The 14,984-nt window shown below is 63.1% G+C and overlaps 1 protein-coding gene across 1 annotated transcript in view; it reads left to right on the top strand.

Annotated features, from left to right (window-relative positions):
* Positions 1–14,953, top strand: part of LOC101943921 (slit homolog 1 protein-like) — a 98,390-nt gene extending 83,437 nt beyond the window's left edge. Inside the window, exons 5-10 of the mRNA XM_065552752.1 lie at positions 9,651–9,722; positions 10,639–10,710; positions 11,769–11,840; positions 12,025–12,188; positions 12,702–12,849; positions 14,832–14,953. Coding sequence (XP_065408824.1) covers positions 9,651–9,722; positions 10,639–10,710; positions 11,769–11,840; positions 12,025–12,188; positions 12,702–12,849; positions 14,832–14,907 — 604 coding nt within the window. The 3' untranslated portion in view covers positions 14,908–14,953. The remainder of the gene's footprint in view (positions 1–9,650; positions 9,723–10,638; positions 10,711–11,768; positions 11,841–12,024; positions 12,189–12,701; positions 12,850–14,831) is intronic.
* The last annotated feature ends 31 nt before the right edge of the window (positions 14,954–14,984 follow it).

The following is a 14,984-nucleotide window of genomic DNA, read 5'->3' on the forward strand; positions in this document are numbered from 1 at the left end:
CACTGCCTCCACGTGCCTCGCAGACGCGGCTGCCCGCAGCGCTGAGCACGCTGGGATGGCTGGGGCTAATGCCCCCCTGCCCCCTCCCTCTGCCCGAGAAGGGGCTTGCAGACAGCCACGCCCCCACCCAGTCCTGCCTGCCGGCTGTTGCCTGCATCCCCCCAGATACAGAGGGAGACCAACAGCTGGGAAATGGCCTCGCACAATTGCCGGTGCGGCCTCTGTGCTCACTGCAGCCTTCGCCGTGGCTCAGGGATGGGGGAGGGGGACGCTGGGGCAGTCGCTGGGTCCGCTGGTGGGGCCCAGATCAGCCCTGGGGTAAGAGAGCATGACATCCCCTGCAACCGGTGTGGATAATGAGACCACCTGATGGCCCGTTAGATGGGGCTGTAACCTCTCCTGCATCCAGCCGTAGTCGGTGGTGCTAGACTGCCATGGCAGGGTGCGTGCCCATCCTCTGCAGCAGTCGGTGCTGCCCTCTGGCACAGGGGACGCGGGGCTGGATGGCCTCTGGGCTGACCGGTCTCTGTTCTGGCAGTTTCTGGCTCAGTTTGGGCTAGTCCTGTTCGTGCTGGGTCCTGCTGGCCCGTACACCGCAGGGAGGCCGGTGCTACTCCACTGGCTTCTCTGGGGGTCACTGCGGATTGACGCTGATGCCGCGGAAGGTGGGATCTGGCCCCGCTTCTGTAACTAAACCCGGCAGATCCCCCTCTCTGGCAGGGGGCTGGGTCCCTCTCCCTGGACCGGCCCCACTGGCGGGAAGGATGGAAACTCCCCTGCTCCGGTAGCATTGGCCGTACAATGGCAGGGCAGAGGAGCCGGGCCTGGGCAGTTCCTGGGGCACAGCTGTGCCATCCTGTCCCTGGCTGGCGGGCATGAAGGAGTTAAGTACCGAAGCTGCCAGAACCAGCCTGGTGCATTGAGCAGAGAGCCCCAGGGGCTGGAGCCTGGCGGCAGCGGAAGAGTTAACACCTTTGATCTGCTCGCGAGCGTGTTGCCCATGCTGAGCGGGAGCCGCGGCGCCCGCTGGATGCTAACGAGTTCCCAGCACAGAGGCCTGGCGAGGCAGGAATTAACAAGCAATAGACATTCCATTCGCTTGTATCGGCCTGGAGCAGGTGGCTGTGACGGGCCCAGTGCAGGGGAGAGGAGAGACCCCGAGCGCTTGGGTGCGGGATGTGATGCCGGCAGCGGACGATGTCAGACGCCGGCTGTGAGGGAGGCAAAGTCCTGCCCGGCTCCCTGCTTGGCGCCAGGCAGAGCAGCTGCGTGGGTCTGTCTGCAGGGGACGGGGCGGAGACCCGCCGCGGGCGCAGGGGCACAGGGCGCTGGCCGGGAGGGCAATGCCAGGGGAAGGGAAGGATCTCACTGGCTCAGCGGTCAGGGCCTGATCCTCCCCTGTGCTGTGGCGTTTGGGGTAGGGGCCGCGGCGGGAGCACCCTGTGCTCCAGCAATTCCTGACCGCAAAGAGCCATCTTTGTGTATGTGGCGGGACCCGGGATCTGGTACGTCAGAGCCTGAGTTTCAGACTTAGGGGCTTGCAAAGGGTGGGGGTGATCCCTGGCCACACACCGGCCTCCTGCCCCTGCAGACGGGATTGCACTCGCTGGCTGGGCTCACAGGTGCCTCCACCTCGCTGGAGCCCCACCGCCCTGAGATCCCACAGGAGCTGTCACCACCCCCCTGCGGGTGCCGCTACCAGGATCTCCCAGTCGGGGAGGAGCGGGGCTGGGCCGTGGCCCCTGGAACTGCCAGCTGCCGGGGAGCGCGCGGAGCTGGCTGGAGGGCTGGCACAGCTGCCGTGACTGCGGGGAGGGAGGTGGTGAGTCACTGACCCGGGTTCAGCGTGTGCCGGAGGGGCTCTCCATGGAGCCACAAGCTGGGGATCTGGCCCCTAATTTCAGGGAGGGGAGCCCCCCAGGCCAGCCGCCCAGTGCTGGGAGACGGGGTGTGGGGAGCTCCATGCCCCAAGGAGATGTCGCGCAGTTGCAGCAGGTCTCTGCTGCCCGGCTAGCAGCCAGCGGGGTCAGAGAAGGCAGGGCCCAGGCCGCCCGGCAGCAATTACCTCCCCGCTGCGTCCAGCTGTAATCGTGCCGGTGGCACAGCGCCCATCTCCAAACAAGGCTCAATCAGGTTAAAGTATGAAGGCAGGATTAGCCCGGAGCCGGAACCGTGTAAGAGCCCTGCCTGGCCTCGCCGGCCTCGCAGCGGGGGCCGGAGATTAACCCTGCCTGCTTTGTCTGCTGGAGTGGGCTTCCTGCCGGGAAGCTGTGTCCTATTGAACAGTGATCCACTGGTGCCGGGCCGGGCAGTGCGCTGGGGGCTGCAGCTTCCCCGCGATACCTCGACCAAGATCTGCATCCTGGGGCCGCAGGCCAGCAGCCAGGGGATGGGCAGCACCCTCGGCTAGGCAGCCAGGTGCAAAGGGAGGCCGCAGCATACGGCCCAGCTCCGCTCTCGCCAGGGCCAGCGCCCGGAGCTGCATGTGCCAGTGCAGGGCAGGACGTGCTGTCGTCCCCCCAGGCAATGCAAGTGGGGAGCCTGTGGATCTGGGCCCACGCGCCTCGCCCACGCTCACATGCACAGAGTCCGCGACCTTCTCTGAGACACCGGAGCCCCGCAGGACCCCCCAGAGCCCCCTGGAGCAGCCCCTCTGGGGGCCACGGACTGGAGGGGAGGGAGAGCAGGTAGCTCTGTGTGCCTGGCGCCGGGGGGACGGTGCTGGTGAGACAACCAGGAGGCTGAAGGGACGCTGCCTGGTCACCCCCTGCCCCTGTGCCGTGGGTCTCGGCTGCCCTCGGCAGGGCCAGGGGTGCTGCGTTAAGAAGCGCTGGCTGGCTGGCTAGCGACCCATCCAGGGGAAGGGAGAAGGCTTGGCTGGGAAGCAGGAGCAGCTCGGTGGGGGAGCCAGAGGGCTAAAGGGAAAGCGAGGGGCCCCCGGCAGTGAGAATAGAGGCTGTTGGGGGCTAGGCCGTGCTGCGGTGCCGCCGTGGGCTGAGTGTGGGATGTGGCGTGTGCACGGTGCAGACGGGAAGCCCCCGGTGTCCCTGCAGGGGTCGCCCCGGGCTGTGGGATTCTGCCCCCAGATCTGTGACCCGGCCTGGTGCCTAGTGGGGGGGGGAGGGGGGGGGGCAGCACGGCCGGTGCAGCCTCACACGTTGTGGCAAAGCAGCCAGGGGCACACGAGCCGTCCGGGGCCAGGCTGCAGCCCCGCCTTGCCAGAGTCTCGCTGGGAGGTTTCACAGAATCACAGAATCACAGAATATCAGAGTTGGAAGGGACCTCAAGAGGTCATCTAGTCCAACCCCCTGCTCAAAGCAGGACCAATTCCCAGCTAAATCATCCCAGCCAGGGCTTTGTCAAGCCGGGCCTTAAAAACCTCCAAGGAAGGAGACTCCACCACCTCCCTAGGTAACGCATTCCAGTGTTTCACCACCCTCCTAGTGAAATAGTTTTTCCTGATATCCAACCTGGACCTCCCCCACCGCAACTTGAGACCATTGCTCCTTGTTCTGTCATCTGCCACCACTGAGAACAGCCGAGCTCCATCCTCTTTGGAACCCCCCTTCAGGTAGTTGAAGGCTGCTATCAAATCCCCCCTCATTCTTCTCTTCTGGAGACTAAACAATCCTAGTTCTCTCAGCCTCTCCTCGTAAGTCATGTGCTCCAGACCCCTAATCATTTTTGTTGCCCTCCGCTGGACTCTTTCCAATTTTTCCACATCCTTCTTGTAGTGTGGGGCCCAAAACTGGACACAGTATTCCAGATGAGGCCTCACCAATGTCGAATAAAGGGGAACGATCACGTTCCTCGATCTGCTGGCAATGCCCCTACTTATACAGCCCAAAATGCCGTTAGCCTTCTTGGCAACAAGAGCACACTGTTGACTCATATCCAGCTTCTCATCCACTGTGACCCCTAGGTCCTTTTCAGCAGAACTGCTACCTAGCCATTCGGTCCCTAGTCTGTAGCAGTGCATGGGATTCTTCCGTCCTAAGTGCAGGACTCTGCACTTGTCCTTGTTGAACCTCATCAGGTTTTTTTCTGCCCAATCCTCTAATTTGTCTAGGTCCCTCTGTATCCGATCCCTACCCTCTAGTGTATCTACCACGCCTCCTAGTTTAGTGTCATCTGCAAACTTGCTGAGAGTGCAGTCCACACCATCCTCCAGATCATTAATAAAGATATTAAACAAAACCGGCCCCAGGACCGACCCTTGGGGCACTCCACTTGAAACCGGCTGCCAACTAGACATGGAGCCATTGATCACTACCCGTTGAGCCCGACGATCTAGCCAGCTTTCTATCCACCTTACAGTCCATTCATCCAGCCCATACTTCTTTAACTTGGTGGCAAGAATACTGTGGGAGACAGTATCAAAAGCTTTGCTAAAGTCAAGAAATAACACATCCACTGCTTTCCCCTCATCCACAGAGCCAGTTATCTCATCATAGAAGGCAATTAGGTTAGTCAGGCACGACTTCCCCTTCGTGAATCCATGCTGACTGTTCCTGATCACTTTCCTTTCCTCTAAATGTTTCATAATTGATTCCTTGAGGACCTGCTCCATAATTTTTCCAGGGACTGAGGTGAGGCTGACTGGCCTGTAGTTCCCCGGATCCTCCTTCTTCCCTTTTTTAAAGATGGGCACTACATTAGCCTTTTTCCAGTCATCTGGGACCTCCCCCGATCGCCATGAGTTTTCAAAAATAATGGCTAATGGCTCTGCAATCTCACCCGCCAACTCCTTTAGCACCCTCGGATGCAGCGCATCCGGCCCCATGGACTTGTGCACGTCCAGTTTTTCTAAATAGTCCCGAACCACTTCTTTCTCCACAGAGGGCTGGTCACCTTCTCCCCATGCTGTACTGCCCAGTGCAGCAATCTGGGAGCTGACCTTGTGCGTGAAGACAGAGGCAAAAAAATCATTGAGTACATTAGCTTTTTCCACATCCTCGGTCACTAGGTTGCCTCCCTCATTCAGTAAGGGGCCCACACTTTCCTTGATTTTCTTCTTGTTGCTAACATACCTGAAGAAACCCTTCTTGTTACTCTTAACATCTCTTGCTAACTGCAACTCCAAGTGTGATTTGGCCTTCCTGATTTCACTCCTGCACGCCTGAGCAATATTTTTATACTCCTCCCTGGTCATTTGTCCAATCTTCCACTTCTTATAAGCCTCTTTTTTGCGTTTAAGATCAGCAAGGATTTCACTGTTTAGCCAAGCTGGTCGCCTGCCATATTTACTATTCTTTCTACACATCGGGATGGTTTGTTCCTGCAACCTCAATAAGGATTCTTTAAAATACAGCCAGCTCTCCTGGACCCCTTTGCCCTTCATGTTATTCTCCCAGGGGATCCTGCCCATCTGTTCCCTGAGGGAGTCAAAGTCTGCTTTTCTGAAGTTCAGGGTCCATATTCTGCTGCTCTCCTTTCTTCCTTGTGTCAGGATCCTGAACTCAACCATCTCATGGTCACTGCCTCCCAGGTTCCCATCCACTTTTGCTTCCCCTACTAGTTCTTCCCTGTTTGTGAGCAGCAGGTCAAGAAAAGCTTTGCCCCTAGTTGGTTCCTCCAGCACTTGCACCAGGAAATTGTCCCCTACGCTTTCCAAAAATTTCCTGGATTGCCTGTGCACCGCTGTATTGCTCTCCCAGCAGATATCAGGGTGATTAAAGTCTCCCATGAGAACCAGGGCCTGCGATCTAGCAACTTCTGCTAGTTGCCAGAAGAAAGCCTCGTCCACCTCATCCCCCTGGTCTGGTGGTCTATAGCAGACTCCAACCACGACATCACCCTTGTTGCTCCCACTTCTCAACTTTATCCAGAGACTCTCAGGTTTTTCTGCAGTATCATACCGGAGCTCTGAGCAGTCATACTCCTCTCTTACATACAACGCAACTCCCCCACCTTTTCTGCCCTGCCTGTCCTTCCTGAACAGTTTATATCCATCCATGACAGTACTCCAGTCATGTGAGTTATCCCACCAAGTCTCTGTTATTCCAATCACATCATAGTTCCCTGACTGTGCCAGGACTTCCAGTTCTCCCTGCTTGTTTCCCAGGCTTCTTGCATTTGTGTATAGGCACTTAAGATAACTCAATGATCGTCCCTCTTTCTCAGCATGAGACAGGAGTCCTCCCCTCTTGCGCTCTCCTGCTTGTGCTTCCTCCCAGGATCCCATTTCCCCACTTACCTCAGGGCTTTGGTCTCCTTCCCCCGGTGAACCTAGTTTAAAGCCCTCCTCACTAGGTTAGCCAGCCTGCTGGCGAAGATGCTCTTCCCTCTCTTCGTTAGGTGGAGCCCGTCTCTGCCTAGCACTCCTTCTTCTTGGAACACCATCCCATGGTCGAAGAATCCAAAGCCTTTCCGAAGAATTTCGCTGCCCACACAGCCAGCGCGGGGGATTAGCTGGATGTTCAGGGCAATGAATTGTCACAGCTCCCTGGTGGCCAGAGCCGGGAGGCCGCTGCTCTCCTTCCCAGCCAGCTGCCGGCCAAGTGCCCTTCAAAGGCGTCTCTGCTAGAACGGTTGTTTAGCACACGTGTTACAGCAGTGCCCGGGGGCCCGCTCAGGATCAGGCCCCATTGTGCTGGGGGCTGCATAGACCCCCTGGAATTACAGCCTTAAAGCAGGAGACACAAGGCGGGTGGGCAGGGGAGGGAGGTGCCGATGGGGGCACGTTTTGGGGGTGTTTTGTGGGGGCAGGATTTACAGGCAGGATCAGTCCATTTGTTGGCGTTTTGTACTTTGGATTCCTCTGGCACGGGAACATGGCCGGGGGCTGAGACGTGAGACGCCTGTCTCAGGTGTCAGTCTTTGAGCAATCGCCGAGGCTGGGGTGTGGGGCCGAGGCTGGGGTGTGGGGCGTGAGGCTGGGGTGTGGGGCTGAAGCTTGGGTGTGAGGCTGGGCCGTGGGGCCTAGGCTGGGGTGTGGGGCGTGAGGCTGGGGCGTGGAGCTGAAGCTGGGGCGTGAGGCTTGGGCGTAGGGCCAAGGCTGGGGCATGGGTCTGGAGTCCAAAGTCACTCCTTCCCTCCTGGCATTGAACATGGAAATCGCTGGTCTGGGCCCAGCGCTGCATTTGGGGGGCCGGGATCTCAGGTGCTGCGTGGGAAGGGCGGGGAGGTGGGGCAGGCAGAGCAGGGCAGACAAGGTGCCTGGGTTTGGGATTTTGTCAGGTTTCCTGCCCCCGCTCCCCGCTCCCCGCCGCCCGCTCAGTGGCGATGCCTCCGGGGTCAGGGGGGTGCAGTCTCTAGCCGGCAGGGGCTGACAGCCCTGACCCGTACCAGTGTCTAAGGGCACTACACCGAGCTGTGGGCTGGGGGGCACTGGTTACTGGTTTCCCTTGCGGAACAGCCAATTTTCGGCGGGGGGGCAGGATGGGGCCGTTGTGTGTCTGAGGAATGGGGCTCCTTAGGAAGGCAGCACCTGGCTTGGGTCACTTCAGAAAGCCGGCTTGGTTCTTCCTGGGGTTTCCAGGGGATTTTAATGGATTATCCCCCCAAGAGCTAACAGTCGAGATCCCAGCTGCTCCCCCAGCCAGGCACTGGCATTCCCCAGGAGTGAAAGCCTAGGACGGGGGCATCGGGGCACAAAGTGGGGTTATATGCGGGTCACAAAGGTATTTCCCCTTCTGACCATCATGGGGACTCAGTTTCCCTCAGGACCCTGTTCCACGTGCCAGGGCAGGGGGGGTGGGAGGGTGTCCCCCTGTGACAGGTCCCAGGGTGGGGCGGGTGGTGCGGAAGGTCTGGAAAACATCAAAGGGAGGGAGACAAGGTGGGTGGGGGAAAGCAGTGGACATAATATACCTGGACTTCAGCAAGACTTTTGACAGTGTCCCATGACATTGTGATAAGGAAGCTGGAGAAATGCAGTCTTGGCGGAACTACCATTAAGCGCATACAGAATTGGTTAAACAATGAGGGGGGACATGAGATCTGCCTTCAAAGACTTGAAAGGCTGCCATCAAAAAGATGGAGAAAAGTTGTTCTCTCTTGCCACAGAGGGCAGGACAAGAGGCAACGGGTTCAAACTACAGCCCGGCAGGTGTAGATTCAATCTCAGGGAAACTGTCCCGACGGTAAGAGCAGTCGGACAGAGGCACAGACGCCTGGGGAGCTTCTGGAAGCTCCTTCACAAGCTGTCTTGTGACGGACAGCTCCTGTCTGGCTTGGATGGTTTAGACCCAATAAATCCTGCATCTCGGCGAGGGGTTAGACTAGGTGACCCCTGTGATCCCGTCTCCCCCGGGGCTCTGTCATTTGTTGGACCGAGGGCTGTCGGTGAGAGAGACGAGCCCCCCCAGGTCCCCGGGCTCTTCTCTGCGGGGCCGAGGTAATGAACTTTACCCAGGTTTGACGTGGGGATTTCTGCAGCTCCAGGACAGCCTGTCAGTGCCACCCCCTGGGCAGAACATGAACTGCAGGTCAGCGCTCACAGAGCTAGAAGCCCCTTAAAAACCCCCCTTTTGCCCTTGGCCGGCTGGTACGAGGCTCTGGATTGGCTCTCGGAGCTGAAGGCCAGTCTTTCCCCGTGTCACTGCTTGGGGACCAAGTCCTCCTGCCCCTTTTCTCCTTGGGAAACCTGCTGCCTCCTAGTCCCAGGGAAGCTGTGCCTGGCAAGGCCCTTTGCAAATTCAACCTCAGGGCAGGACCATCGTTCTTCCCATTGTACTGACAGGGAAACCGAGGCAGGGCGCCTCCCCCTCAGCGCACAGCTTGGATGATTAGCGACGTCCCAGCAGGGGTGGGCGCTGATCCTGGGTCACATGGCCAAGGGACAGTGCAGGCCAATCAGGCTCCCATTCGGGTCGGTTTTCTTAACGCGTCCCATCCAGAACCGTTTGGACACGCCCTGCCCCGGCCCCATGCAGCTCTGCCCTGCCCTTAGCCATCCCTGACAGCGCTCGTCCTGGCCACGAGCCCAGGGAGGCTGCAGACAGAGTCCTCCGTGGAAACTGGCTGCTCAGGGCCTGGGCCCAGCCGCGCTGGCTCTCTCCTGACTTACTGGGCCAGCGCGCGGCGGGGCTGTCTGTCTGGCCGTCTCCGCCCGGCTGAGCGGGAGGAGTGGGGGGGTTCTCCCATCGCCGGGATGAATCCGTCTCTCTGAGACATCCCCCCGATGCAGACAGCGCTTGGTGGACAGAGTTCTTCCCTTGCCCCAGCTGCCGTCGCTCGGGCAGGTGGGTTACCTGCAGCGACCCCCCGTCAGCGTAGGTGGAGCCCACCCTGGAGCGCTGCAGTGTAGACGTAGCGCAAGAGCCAGGAGCCAGGTGGAGGGACGAATTCTGCCCGACCTCACTGCAGCGTAGCCCGGCCCGGAGAGTCCTGGGGGAGCCCCTGCGTCAGTCCGACCCCCTAAAACAGGAGGTGATACTCGGGGCTGTGCTGGGCCCCAGCTATCACACTGATCACTAATGCTGCATGCTGCCCACTGGGGGGCGCTGTCCCTGCCCCCAGCCTGGCGATAGGAGACGGCCAGACACACAGCCCTGCCGCGCGCTGGCCCAGTAAGCTTGGCGATAGCAGCCGGGGGCACTGAGCTGACCCGACACGTCCCGGTTCCCCCGGCGCCTGCCCTGCTCTCAGGGAGGGGACGTCGCTTTTGGGGCTTCACTGATTTCGCCGCCCACGTTTTGTTTCCCCAGGGACCTGAGCGAGAACCTCCTCCAGGCCGTGCCGAGGAAAGCCTTCCGCGGAGCCACCGACCTGAAGAACCTGTGAGTCGCCGTGGTCCAGTTGCTCCTCCGGCCTGGCTCCCCTTCCCCTCTGGGACGGGCCCCGGAGCTGTGCCAGGGGCTCCCCGGTGCTTTGCTCCAGGATCCTGCATGCTGGGGGCGCTGGGGCGTGGGGAGTCCAGCTGGGGAAGGACGGGTCTCGGGGTGCACACAGCCGTGAGGAGCGGGGGCGGTTACGGGCTCGGACTTGTTGCACTGGAGTCCCTGGGGCGTCCCGTGCTCTGCGGCTCCCCAGGGATGCAGACGGATGGACGCTGCCCTACACCGCACGGCCCTCAGATGATCCACCGAGCGTGGCGATGGGGGGGGTTCAGCCCGGGAGAGCCACGTCTCCATGGCAGGGGGCGGCCCCTGGCCAAAGCCCCCGGGCTCACAGCCAGGAGGCATGGTGGTGCCCGGGGGCCCAGCCCTGCCCTGGGGCACACCTGGGGTGATATCTGCTTAGTTCAGGCCAGGAGGGGGCCCCATGGGGGCAGATACTGCGTAAGCCTCCCCACACAGCTCTGCCAAGGGCCACCCCCTCCAGTGCCAGGTCCCCAGCGGTCGCTCTGCCAGACAGGGCCTGGCGCTTACCCTGTGTTTGGAGACTGCCCGGGACATTCGGGGCACTCTAAATAACAAATAATAATTGTAGTGCCCCTCACTCACGACCCGCAACCCCTGCTGTCCTGGCCCTGGGCTCCCCCCAAGCTCAGCCGTCGCCCCTCACTCACGACCCACAGCTCCCTGCCATCCCAACCCTGGGCTTCCCCCCAGCTCTGCCAGTGCCCCTCACTCCTGACCCGCAGCCCCCTGGGCCCTGACATTCCTCTGCCCAGCTCAGGGCCCGGCCCAGCCTGCCGACTATCCTGGGGCCCAGAGTCTGTTCAGCAAAACTGGCTCCCCTTTTGTTGTGCAGACAGCTGGATAAGAACCAGATCGGCTGTATCGAGGACGGGGCCTTCCGCGCGCTGCGGGGCCTGGAGGTTCTGTAAGTGGGGTGGGCACGGGGCTCTCCGCGTCTCTGGGGGGCGCGGGCTGGATTCGGAGCCGTGAGTTCGGCTGTCCTGGGGTGGGAAGTCTCCAGGTGCCAGCTCCGGGAACAGGCTGTCTGGGGTGGCCAGCCCGGCCAAGCCTCGCTGAGCAAACCGGGGCCAGTGTTGTGGGCCTTGCTAGCCAGGGGTGTGACCCGCTCTCTCCTTGTCCCGCAGAGCGGGTGCCCCTTTGGGCAGCCCCTCCCCTCCCCGGCAGGGGGGCAGACATCCCGCGTTTAAGCTCTGTCCCAGCTGTCCCGACTTTTTTGAGAAAAATTGAGAGAAAATTGGCCATTGGTCCCGTTTGCTCTTCCCAGCGGATCAGTTGGCAGGAGCACACATAACTGCCCGCTCCACCAAACAGTCGGGCACTCGCCCTGGGGGGGCGCGGAGGTACACTGGGGGGGTCAGATCTTCAGGGGAGTCAGCCCCAGGGTCTGGGGGTGCAGCGCTTGGGGGCGGGGGAGCAGTCGCAGGGGGCATGGAGCTCGGACACTCAGCCCAAGCTCTGGCTGGTCTGTCCCAGCGGGGGGTCACGTGGGGGGGAGGAGGGGGCTCTGGCTGGTCTGTCCCAGCGGGGGGTCACGTGGGGGGGAGGGGGGGGCTCTGGCTGGTCTGTCCCAGCGGGGGGTCACGTGGGGGGGAGGGGGGGGCTCTGGCTGGTCTGTCCCAGCGGAGGGAGCATGGGGGGGGGTGGCTCTGGCTGGTCGGTCCCAGCGGGGGGGTCACGTGGGGGGGCCTCTGGCTGGTCTGTCCCGGCGGGAGGGGCACACGGTGGGGGGGCTCTGGCTGGTTGGTCCCGGTGGGGGGGGCACACGGTGGGGGGGCTCTGGCTGGTCTGTCCCAGCGGGAGGGGCACGCGGGGGAGGGGCTCTGGCTGGTCTATCCTGGTGGGGGGAGCACGGGGGCGGGGGCTCTGGCTGGTCTATCCTGGCGAGGGGAGCATGGGTGGGGGGGCTCTGGCTGGTCAGTCCCGGTGGGGGGGGCCCTGACCCGTCTCCATCGCCGCTCGCAGGACACTGAACAACAACAACATCAGCACCATCCCCGTGTCCAGCTTCAACCACATGCCCAGACTGCGGACCTTGTGAGTGGGGGGGGGGGGGCGGGGGGGGAGGTCTGGGGGAGGGGCAGGGCGGGGGTGGGCCGGGGGATGGGGGAGGGGCCGTGGGCCCTGGGGGAGGGGGAGGCCCGGCTGGGGCCCAGGGGACGGGCGGACGGGGATGTCCCCGTGGGGGGGACCCCGACACTGACCCTCTGCCCCTCCCCAGCCGTCTCCATTCCAACCAGCTGTTCTGCGACTGCCACCTGGGCTGGCTGGCGCAGTGGCTGCGCCAGCGCCCCGCCATTGGGCTCTTCACGCAGTGCGCCGGGCCCCCCCCCCTCCGCGGCATCAGCCTGCCCGAGCTCCAGAAAAACGAGTTCAGCTGCTCAGGTGAGCGGGTGCGGGGGGGCCTGCCTGGGGGGGTCTGGGATGTGGGGGGGTGCCTAGGATGCCAGGGGGGCCCTGTCTGGGGGGGTCCAGGATGTAGGGGGGTCTGGGTTGCGGGGGGGGCCCTGCCTGTGGGGGGGTCCGGGATGTGGAGGGGTCTGGGCTGCGGGGGGCCCTGCCTGGCGGGGGTCTGGGATGCAGGCGGGGCCTGCCTTGGAGCGGGTCCGGGATGTGGGGGGGTGTCTAGGATGCCAGGGGGGCCCTGCCTGGGGGGGTCTGGGATGTGTGGGGGGCTCTGGGTTGCCGGGGGGCCCTGCCTCAGGGGAGGGAGCTGCTTTGGGCTGCAGGGGGCTGGTGCCCTGGGAACCGAAGAGGCTCTTCGGAGGTGTGAGGGGAGGGCGATGCCACGTCTCCGCCTGGCCCAGCACCAGCCGCGCCCTCAAGCTCCCTGCCCCTGCCCTGCCCTACCCCGCCATGCCCCGGTCTCACTCGGCCGCTGCTTTGCTCCCCCGGCAGGACAAACGGACGCCGCCCACGCCCAGGTCTGCAGCCTCTCGTCCGGCTCCTGCCCCGCCATGTGCACCTGCAGCAACAGTGTGGTGGACTGCCGCGGCAAGGGGCTGACGGCCATCCCCGCCAACCTGCCCGAGGGCATGACGGAGATGTGAGTGTGCCAGCGCCCCCCGCCAGACCCCCACCCAGCCCCGCCCCCAGGAGTGTACCGGCCCCCAGCTGTTGGCCCCAGAGGGGGAGCATGTGGGGCATGGGCGCACAGCTGTCACGGCCCCCCCAGGTCGCTGCTACGGCCGCAGCTTCGGAACCGCGAGCCAGACCCCTGGGGTCCTCATGGCTTGGCACCAGAACCGGGGGCCAGGGGACCAGGGCCCCTCACTTTTTACTGGCCGTAAGGGTGAGTGACGGTGGGCCCCCTCCCCCATTTAGGGCACTTCCGCTGCTCCGGCCTTCTGGGTGAGTCACATGGCTCCCGGTCCCGCCTCTTCCAACCATAGCCCCGCCCACAACCCAGCCCTGCTCCGCCCCAGTCCCCACCCCCGTTCGGCCCCCTCCCTGCTCAGCCCCCCCCCACTGCTGCTCGCTGCATCCCACCCCCAGCCTGTGCCCCACGAGCAGACAACCCCGAATGGTCTGGTCACCCCCAGCCGGGGCAGGAGGGGTTGGTGGGGGGCGGTGAGGTGACAAACTGTCACGGAGTATTGGGGGACTCAGGGCCCTGCACCCCCGGCTTCCTGCGATTCACCATGACTCTCAGCCAGCCAGTAAAGCAGAAGGTTTATTTGGATGACAGGAATACAGTCCAAGACAGGTCTTGCAGGCACAGACAACAGGACCCCCTCAGTTAAGTCCAGCTTGGGGTCCCAGGGCATCCCGCCCGCCCCCCTTCGGGGGGGGTCAGAGCCATCTCTGTCTCCCAGCCATCTCTCCAGCCTGCTTCCAGCACACCCCCTTCAGCGACCCCTCCCACAGCCTTTGTTCAGTTTCCCGGGCTAAGGAGTCACCTGGCCTTCAACCCCTTCCTGGGTTCTCATGTTACACTCCCAGGAATGCGCCCCCGGGCCGATCCCATCCTCCAATGCAGACTATCCCAGCACACTCCCCTGTCAGCATCCACAGACCACAGTGAGAACAGGCCCAGTTCGTCACACAAACACTCCCCTGCTGCCACCGTCCCGGGGCCCGGGCACACGGGGCTGGATTCTGCCGTTAACGGCTCCGTGGGGCTGCGTGACAAGGCAGAGCTGAGGGGTCACAGGCCTGGCTCCCTGCCTGCCGAACGCCCCGTGGTGCACACTTCCCTGCACACGTCTGTGCACACACGGTTGCACATGCACGGTCTCCCGTAGGGCAGCCGTAGGCAGCAGGAGGATGTCGCCGCTCGAGGCTGGAGCCGGCCCTTGGACAAGCCAGTTGCCCCGGATCCCCAGCGACCCCCCCCCCCCCGGGGAGCTATGCCCTGCTCGCCTGTTCCCCCAGGACTTCGCCCAAACTGTAACTAGAGCGAATCTCCGTTGGGAACTCCAGCCGAGCCACCTCAGGGCGAGCCCGCCCCACTGAGAGCGCCCCTGCAGGGAGAGGTGGGGCTGGGGCAGCTACCCCCACAGCCAGCGCCCCACTGTGCCCCCACAGCGCCCCCTGCAGGGAGAGGTGGGGCTGGGGCAGCTCCCCCCACAGCCAGCGCCCCACTGTGCCCCCACAGTGCCCCCTGCAGGGAGAGGTGGGGCTGGGGCAGCTCCCCCCACAGCCAGCGCCCCACTGTGCCCCCACAGCGCCCCCTGCAGGGAGAGGTGGGGCTGGGGCAGCTCCCCCCACAGCCAGCGCCCCACTGTGCCCCCACAGTGCCCCCTGCAGGGAGAGGTGGGGCTGGGGCAGCTCCCCCCACAGCCAGCGCCCCACTGTGCCCCCATAGTGCCCCCTCCAGGGAGAGGTGGGGCTGGGGCAGCTCCCCCCACAGCCAGCGCCCCACTGTGCCCCCACAGCGCCTCCTGCAGGGAGAGGTGGGGCTGGGGCAGCTCCCCCTACAGCCAGCGCCCCACTGTGCCCCCACAGCGCCCCCTGCAGGGAGAGGCCGGGCTGCAGTAGGCGGCCAGGGGGACGGGCAGGTTTGGTTCATTTTCTGTCTCCCCGCAGACGCCTGGAGCTGAACGGGATCAGATCCGTCCCCCCTGGGGCCTTCTCACCCTACAAGAAGCTGCGGCGGATGTAAGTGCCCCGACCCTGACCCTGGGCGTGCCCAGCACTGCCCCCCACGCCCTCTGCCCCATTGCCCCCAACTCCTGCCCC

The sequence above is a fragment of the Chrysemys picta genome, chromosome 7, assembly GCF_011386835.1.
Source record: "Chrysemys picta bellii isolate R12L10 chromosome 7, ASM1138683v2, whole genome shotgun sequence".
NCBI lineage: Eukaryota > Metazoa > Chordata > Testudines > Emydidae > Chrysemys > Chrysemys picta.